Source organism: Colobus angolensis, unplaced genomic scaffold (genome assembly GCF_000951035.1).
Source record: "Colobus angolensis palliatus isolate OR3802 unplaced genomic scaffold, Cang.pa_1.0 Scaffold109, whole genome shotgun sequence".
Classification (NCBI taxonomy): Eukaryota; Metazoa; Chordata; class Mammalia; order Primates; family Cercopithecidae; genus Colobus; species Colobus angolensis.
Window position 1 is genome coordinate 2,151,962 of NW_012111919.1, and position 9,510 is coordinate 2,161,471.

Genomic DNA, 9,510 nt, shown 5'->3' on the forward strand with positions numbered 1-9,510 from the left:
GTGATCCGCCCGTCTCGGCCTCCCAAAGTGCTGGGATTACAGGCTTGAGCCACCGCGCCTGGCCAGTTCATCGTTTTTTAAAAAGATTTAGTACTGAAAAAAAATTGTATTACGTTCAGGTAGGTCCAAAGTCTCCTGCCCGCTCCATGCCCACACCCACCACCATTCTTCAAGTAGGATGACAGGTAAAGTTTAAACAATCTAAAGCCATCCTTCCCCTATGTAATAGCAAAGAAGAGTCACAATGCCAAACAACCTGGAAAGCCATGCTTTGAGACTCTTACTCTTAGAGAGAAAACCGTAATTTATAAGCTATACACATGACAGAGGCTGAAGCTTTAAATTTTGATCTTAGTTTTGCTTATAGCATGCCTTAGCTCCTTGGGAGGGTCATCTGACCTTGCTGCTACTCCCCGTAATAATAGAAGAATAAATTAATAGTCGGGAAATATACATATGAAAAAGACTGTTTTTAATATTATACTTTATACCATTTTCCACAGTTTTGCTGATATGACTAAATAGCATCATTTTTCTGGAGTATTTATGTATCTCTAAAGCTTGGAGAAGTAGGGTTTTCTAACCTTCTAAGTATGTTTAATAGGCTTACCCTCTAAGAGGGAAGGAAGGGCCTGATAATTGTGTGCGCTGCATCACAAAGTGTCTTCTCATCCAACAGATGATTTCTTCGCACACTGTCCCAACTTCTTGGTCTCTAGGAGTAGAGTTGTTTCACCTTAGGCAAGACAAATTCTTTATTATCAGTAAAAGCAATTGTCAGAGTGAGCAAAAGTTTCCATGGTAAAAATAGCAGCAGAGTGTTTGACAGAGACTGTTACCTAGTAATTTAGCCCAATAAGATTTATGGTAGGTTTAGCTAAGGCCCTCAAGTCTCACCTCAGCTCCCTGAGCAAAAATTGGTGGCTGGTAGCCTTGGAAGAACATGACGAGTGAGTGAGTACTGCCTGACTTCTTGATTAGTAATCTAAGAAACTGAGCTTCATGCTTCTTCCGAGAAGTCAGAACTTTCCTGGCTAACTAATTCTGAAAATGAAAGTCAATTCAAACAGAAGAATAAGGATCATTTCTAATTGCCCTCAAATAATTTTCATTGACCTGAAAACCTCTCATCAACACAAGCTTCTAGTTTCTGGCTAGAAAACATAGCCAATTAAAGCAGTCTGTCATCCACACTCATGTATAAATGACAAATAGGATCAGCCTTCCTAAGGAGATAGAATGTGATTGAGAAAAAGGAACTCTTTTGCACAGAAGAACCTATTGTATCCCTTGCCAGATAACAGAGGTTAGCCACTTTAGGCCCCACTTCTTAGGCTTCCAATCCCTCCATAATATGATCCACTTGTATTCTTAAGCATCCATTTTTATTGTTTTTTTTTTTTAATTTAAAAGATAGTTCTCTTATTTCACACAAATACCTTTAAAGCACAAATGTTACAGTTTATCTCTCACCTTGGGGCTTTGACCCTAAAATATTAAAGCTGCCTGATAGTAGTCTGTTCTTATTACAAGATCATTTTTCAGAGGATGATTATCCTGGAGATGGATATTTACATGCTTAAAATTATAAAGTGTTGACAAATGTCATAGGCAGAAGACTCAAAGCACTTTAAAAAAATCCTAGAAGAAAGACTAAGTTAAGCTTAAAGACTTAGCCAAAGAGATAGATTTAAAAAAAGCAAAAACTAGAAAAAATATAGTTGATTCTACACATGAAAATTTCAGACAAATCTTTATTGATTTAGCCACACCCTTCCCAGATTCCCCTCAGTAATTATAACAAACTTCAATGAGTATTGAAGTCATGTCTTTAAATTTTTCTATATGACTTGTCATACTGCTAAATTCTGATCAGGGGTTTTTGGAAACCCAAGAACATAGGGCCAAAGTGGGGGTAAGCCACAACAGCCACCTCCCGTCATTTAGTCAACATCATCACTGTTGTCTTAAAGCATCTGCCAGTCCTAAACAGAGAATTATATAGCCACAGTCCCTATTAATCTAGGACTGTCTTGATAAGGATAAATAGCATTTGATATACTAAATTAAAGAAGTCATGTATTTCAGAATCCAGAGTTCCATATCAGCATCCCATATGCAGAGCCAGCCTATTACTCAAGAACCCTTCCCTCATCCAGATACCACATTATCTGATAACCTGTCTGAATGGGTCCTTAGATTTTTTAGAGTGTTGGTACTATTGTTAAAGAGTAATGCATTAAACTAAGTAACTCCAAGATGGGGCTATAGATGTAGAATGAGCATAGTAAAGGAAGAGAAAAGGGCACGAAAAGGGGAATATTTGATGTCATGGAATCTTTCCAGCTTTACAGTGTGTTTGGCCTGCCCTGACAAGGCCAAACTTTTGCTTAGCCAGTGTTAAGTATATTTTTTCTCAGCCCTCTATTTTTCATAATGCTCTTAGTCTTTTTGAATTTGAGATCAAGGTCTAAAAAGTCATCAGTTTTAAACATTTGGTTAGAAATCCCTGTCTCAGACTTTGTGGGTGCCCTGTGTTTTCTTAGCCCTTGCATTCAAAATTAAGTGCCCCTTTGATGGTGGGGGAGCAGCGGGGATGTGCTGCCAATGAGGAATGACAAATGTGGCCTCCTCGTTTCTCCAAATCCCCTTTTTTCTCAGAAGACCGTTAGTATCTATGACCCAGGCCTCTAGTTCTTTTATTACCATTCTTTTATGAGCTTTTCTTCCATCTGTTCTAAGAATGGAACAAGAATAAGGGATGTTTAATAGACACCTGTTGCATTTTTATTTCATTGGCAGTGTTCTGGACAGTCCTAGCCGACTGGATGAGGAACACCGTCTTATAGCTCGATATGCTGCCCGGCTGGCTGCAGAAGCAGGAAACGTGGTAAGTTAATGGAGGATCCCAGGAGAGTAGCAGAAATTAGCATTACTTTAATATACAAATGGAAAGGGAATAGTAGACATGAAATTTAGGAGAACAGGTACCTCAGGGACAAAAGGAAGGGGAGTGTTTAGGGAGGAGATTAACGGGACCCTTAATTTTATCTAAATGTTCTCTTTATTTGAAAAATGAACCCACACCTGTAATCCCAGCACTTTGGGAGGCTGAGGTGGGCGGATCATGAGGTCAGGAGATCGAGACCATCCTGGCTAACACAGTGAAACACCATCTCTACTAAAAAAAATACAAAAAAAATTAGTTGGGCATGGTGGCAGGCACCTGTAGTCACAGCTACTCGGGAGGGTGAGGCAGGAATGGCTTGAACCCAGGAGGCGGAGCTTGCAGTGAGCCGAGATCATGCCACTGCGCTCAGGCTGGGTGACAGAGCAAGACTCCGTCTCAAAAAAAAAAAAAAAGAATCAAGAAGAGAAAATCAAAGAGCCAGAATTTCGTTCTTTTTAAGATATCAATAAGATTAATAAATGCAGCAATACTCATCAAGTAAACAGGATAAAACACTAATTACTAATATCAGGAATGGAAAAAGAAACATTGCTGTAGATCCCACAGACATTAAAAGAATGATAAGGGAATATTATGAACAACTTTTTCCCAGTAAGATTAACAACCTAGATAAAATAGATAAATTCCCTGAAAGACACAAATTAATAAAACTGACACAGGATAAATTCCCTGAAAGACACAAATTAATAAAACTGACACAGGAACAAATAAAAAAATCAAATTTTCCTATGTCAGTTAAAGAAGTGGAATTCATAATTAACTTCCCACAAAGAAAACCCCAAGCTTGGCCAGACGCAGTGGCTCACACCTGTAATCCCAGCACTTTGGGAGGTCACGGCGGGTGGATCACGAGATCAGGAGTTCAAGACCATCCTGGCTAACACGGTGAAACCCCGTCTCTACTAAAAAATACAAAAGTTAGCTGGGTGTGGTGGCAGGCTCCTATAATCCCAGCTACTCGGGCGGCTGAGGCATGAGAATCACTTGAACCCAAGAGGTGGAGGTTGCAGTGAGCCAAGATGGAGCTACTGTACTTGGATAGAGCGAGACTCAGTCTCAAAAAAAAAAAAAAGAAAACCCCAAGCTCAGATACTTAAGGAAGAAATAATGTCAATTTGATACAAACTCTTTCAGAAAATAGAGCAAGAAGGAACACTTTATAAGTCATTTTATGAGGCCACTGTAACCTGATAAAAAAAACAATACAGGGGCATTACAGGCAAAGAAAATTGCTGGCCAAATTCTCTCATGAACTAGATACAAAAATCCTTAACAAAATATTAGCAAATTGAATCTAGCAATATATAAAAAGGATGATACTCCATGGTAAAGTGAGATTTATCCTAGAAATGCAAATGTATTTAATATATAAAAATCAATGTAATTCACCACATTAACAGTTAAAAGATAAAAATTATAAGATCATTCAATAGATGTAGAAAAAGCATTTGAAAAAATACAGCACTCATTTATGATAAAACTTTTCCACATGCTAAGAATAGACGGAAACTTCTTCACCCTGATAAAGAACACCTACAAAAACCTGCAGTTAAGATCACATTTACAGTTTAAATTTTGAAATATTTCCCCCTAATATTGGGAACAATTCGGAGATACCCACTTTTACCACCTCTATTCTAAATTATACTGGAGGACCTAATTAATGCAACATGACAAGAAGAAAAGGGTATAAATATTGGAAAGACAAAAGTAAAATAGTCTTTATTTGAAGATGACATAATTATGCATATGAAGTCCTAAGAAGTCTAAAAAAACACTAGTAGAACAGGTAAGTAAATTTTATAGTATTGCTACAAGATATAAAGTGTATATCCCAGCACCTTGGGAGGCTGAAGTGGGCAGATCGCTTGAGCTCAGGAGTTTGCCACCACCCTTTTTGGCAGCATAGTGAAACCCTGTCTCTATAAAAATATATATATACATACAAAAATTAACTGGACGTGGTGGCATGCACCTGTAGTCCCAGATGCTGGGAAGGCTGAGGTGGGAAGATCAGTTGAGCCTGGGGAGGTCAAGGCTGCAGTTGAGCCATGATTGTTCCACTGCACTCTAGCCTGGGCAACAGAGCAAGACCCTGTCTCACAAAAAGAAAAATACTATTTACTGTAGCATTAAAAATACTAAATACTTATGGATAAATTTAATGAAAGATGTTCAAGACTGAAAACTATAAAACATTGCTAAAAGAAATTAAAGAAAACCTAAATAAATGAAGAGGTATGCCATATTTATGGATTAAAAGATTAATATTGTTAGGATGGCAGCTTTTCCTAAATTGATCTGTAGATTTAATACCAATTCAAATCTCAGCAGGCTTTTTTATAGAAATTAGCAAACTATTTTTAAGATATATTTGGAAAACCAAAGGACCTAGAATAACCGTAACAGTCTTGAAAAAGAACAACAAAGTTGGCAGTCTTAATCCTACTTGACATTAAGACTTACTATAAAGCTATAGTAATCAAGAAAGTAAGATATTGGCAAAAGGATGAACAAATAAAGGAATAGAATAGAGTATCCATAAAAGAGACTCATGTGTAAGGTCAGATGACTTTGAGCAAAGGTAAGAAGCAAATCTGTCAGAAAAGGAAACTTTCTATTTTTAACAAATGCTGTTGGAACAACTGAATATCTACATAGGGAAGAAAAGAATCTTAACCCCCGCCTCACACCATACAAAGAAATCAATTTGAAGTGTATCATAAACTTAAAAGCTAAAACCATAAAGCTACTAGATATATAGGAAAATAATTCTTCATTCTCTTATGAAGAAGAATAAAAATGTATTAGAGTTTATAGGAATCACAAACCATTTTAAAAATTGATAAATTAGACCTTACCAAATATAAAATCTTTTGCTCATTAGAAGATACTATTAAGAAACAGACAAACCACTATCTGAAAGAAAATATTTGCAAAACATGTCTGACAGAGGACAGAATATATAAAGAATTCCTGCACCTCAGCAATAAAAAGACAACCCTTTTTTTTAAAACGAGCAAAAGACTTGAACAGATATTCCACAAAGAAGATATACCAATGGCCAATAAGCACATGAAAATGTGCTTGATATCATTAATCATCAGGAAAATGCCAATGATACCACGATATACCCACCAGAATGGCTACAGTGAAAAAGTTGGATGATACCAAATGTTGGAGAGGATGTAGAGTAACCAGAAATCTCACCCTGTTGTTGGCCGTTCTATAAAATGATACAGCTACTTTGGAAAACTATTTGGCAGTTTCTTAAAGAAGCAAGCATTTATCCTATGACCCAGCAATTCTACTTTTTTTTTTTTTTGCAATTCTACTCTTAGATATTTATCCAAGAGAAATGAAAACATTTTCACAAAAAGCTTTGTACAAGAATGTTCATAGCAGTTCATTTCATAATAGCTGGAATAGCCAGCGTAGTTATCAACAGAATAGATAAACAAAATGTGTTATATTCATACAATAGAATTTTCTCAACACAAAAAGGAATAACATTGATATATGCAACGACATGGGTGAATATCAGAAATATTGTGAGTAATAAAAGAAGCCAGACAAAAAAAAGTACATACTGTTTTTTTCTATTTATGTGAGATTCTAGAATAGGCAAAACTAACTTATCCATTACTGTAAGTTAATCATCAACCCCTAATCGTAATCAGATAAGGGGTTGTTTCTGGAAATGGAAATATTGAAGGAAGATGAAGAAACTTTCTGGATTGATAGAAATATTTCACATTTCAATAGAGATGTGGGTTGCAGGAGTATACATTTGTCACAATGGATTAAATGAAATACTTTTTTTTTTTTCTTGAGAGAGAATCTCACTCTGTCACCCAGGCTGGAGTGCAGTGGCGCAATCTCAGCTCACTGCAGGCTCCACCTCCTGGGTTCACGCCATTCTCCTGCCTCAGCCTCCCGAGTAGCTGGGACTCCGGGCACTGGCCACCACGCCGGGCTAATTTTTGTATTTTTAGTAGAGACGAGGTTTCACTGTGTTAGCCAGGATGGTCTCGATCTCCTGACCTTGTCACCCGCCCACCTCAGCCTCCCAAAGTGCTGGGGTTACAGGCGTGAGCTACTGCGCCCATCAATGGAATACTTAAGATCTAAGTATTATATCTCAATTAAAACAAAAAGGAACCAAGAATGTTGAATATGTAAGGGTTTGATTGAAATAGGAAGTGGCTCCCCAGGGATTTGCAGTGTGTTTCCTGCAATTTTGAAATATTCATAATACACTGTTTTCTCTTTTCCTTCTCCTTTTTCAATTATTTACTTTCTTTGAGAAGTTATGTTCACATTAATATTCACCCACCCCCAACCAACCACACACATTCATTTTATTCATTCAGCAAATACTTCTTTTGTTGCTGTACTGTGCCAAATTGGATACTATGGTGGACAAATGATTCCTGCCCTCATGGAACTAACAGTGCAGTGACAGAGAGAAACATTAAATAAATAATCACACTACTAAACCTAACTACAAGTTACTATGTGCAGTGGAGGAAGAATGCAGGGAGCTGTGGAAGTGTAGAGCAGGTGCCTCATCTGTTCTGGAGAGTAAGGGATAGCTTCTGTGAGAAGGTGTTACTTGAATTGGGATCTGAAAATAGGTAGAATAGAATTCAATTTCTTGGGAATTGAAAAGTAACTGAAAACCAAAGCAGGCCAAGAGCTACTGTTGCTGTCACTGCTACTGCCACCCCTGCCCTGTGCTTGGATGTCAGTTGTCGGGAGCTTCTGTGGGCAAAACCTCGGTTATGTACAAAATGAAGAGTTGGAAATGAGGCTCTCACATTAAGATAGGCCCCTTGAAGCATTATACCCTTGGTGAATATGTTGTATAAAAGATAACTAGGCCAGGCACAGTGGCTCACTCCTGTAATCCCAGCACTTTGAGAGGCCGAGGCGGGTGGATCACCTGAGGTCAGGAGTTCAAGACCAGCCTGGCCAACATGGTGAAACCCTGTCTCTACTAGAAATACAAAGAAAATTAACCAGTTGTGGCACACGCCTGTAATTCCAGCTTCTTGGGAAACTGAGGCAGGAGAATCACTTGAACCCAGGAGGCGGAGGTTGCAGTGAGCTGAGTTCGCACCACTGTACTCCAGCCTGGGCACCAGAGCAAGACTCTGTCTCAAAAAAAAAAAAAGATAACTAGCTGCCAGTACACAGAAAAAGAAAGCTTATAGGTCTCCTGTTGCAGCGGAAGAAGTCGTCTCCCCTGGAAATTCAAAACCTTAGGCCTACCTATACTTATGTTGGGTGCATTTACCTATACTTATGTTGGGTGCAATTGTACGACTTCCCAGGAGCCTCTGGAGAGGGGAACCGTGGAACATCCAGAAGGTGGCTTTGTGCTCTGCTTCCAGGCTGTGCGGTGTCCCCCGCAAATTACAGGCTTGAGCCACGGCGCCCGGCCCATTTAAGATTTCTAAAGATCTAAAAGAAGGAATTAAAAACATGACAAACTCACGCCTGTAATCCCAGCACTTTGGGAGGCTGAGGCGGGCAGATCGTGAGGTCAGGAGATCAAGACCATCCTGGCTAACACGGTTAAACTCTGTCTCTACTAAAAATACAAAAAATTAGCTGGGCATCGTGGCAGGCGCCTGTAGCCCAGCTTACTCAGGAGGCTGAGGCAGGAGAATGGTGTGAACCTGGGAGGCAGAGCTTGCAGTGAGCTGAGATGGCGCCACTGCACTCCAGACTGGGCGACAGAGTGAGACTCTCTCAAAAACAAAAAAAAGTGACAAAATACTGTCTTAAAAGAACAAAGTTGAAAACAAACCACATAGAAATTACAGATTTTTAAAACAAAAGTTACTGCAATTTAAGACTTGGTGGATGGGTTAAATGTCACATTAGACACATGAATAGAGAATTAGTGAACGAGAAAATATATTTAAGAAAATTTTCCAAAACACAACACAGAAAGATGAAAAATTGGAAACAAGGTCTTCAGACGTGGGAGATAGAGAACGAACAGTCATGTAATTGGAATTCCAAAAAAGAAAATAGAATTAGGGTTAAAAAATACTTGAAAAATTAATGGCTTAAGTTTCCAAAATGTATTCAAGACATTCATTCTCAGATGAATATATTGCAATGAGTCCCCAAATAGATAAATAAAAATAATTCTACAACTAGACATATCATAGTGAAACTACAGAATACAAAGAGAATCCTCAGAAAGCAACCACATAAGATGTTACATTATCTACAAAGGATTCACTACTAGATTTCTCTCCAGAAACAATACAACAATTTCTTTATAAAGGAAAAAAAAAATCCCTTTAAAAACAAAGCCAGATACAGTGGTTCACACCTGTAGTCCCAACACTTTGGGAGGCCAAGGTGGGAGGATTGCTTGAGCCCAAGAGTTCAAGCTCAGCCTCAGCAACATAGTGAGACCTCATCTCTACTAAAAGGGGAAAAGTAAAAAAAAAAAAAAAAAAAAATAGCCAGGTGTGGTGGCATGTGCCTGTAGTCACAGCCACCTGGGAGGCTGACGT

The 9,510-nt window shown here is 38.4% G+C and overlaps 1 protein-coding gene across 7 annotated transcripts in view; it reads left to right on the top strand.

The window, feature by feature from the left end:
• DTNB (dystrobrevin, beta) overlaps positions 1–9,510 on the top strand; it is a 285,440-nt gene that overhangs the window by 207,707 nt on the left and 68,223 nt on the right. For all 7 annotated transcript variants that reach the window (XM_011950445.1, XM_011950464.1, XM_011950471.1 and 4 more), the window contains one exon: positions 2,803–2,890. In XM_011950445.1, coding sequence (XP_011805835.1) covers positions 2,803–2,890 — 88 coding nt within the window. The remainder of the gene's footprint in view (positions 1–2,802; positions 2,891–9,510) is intronic.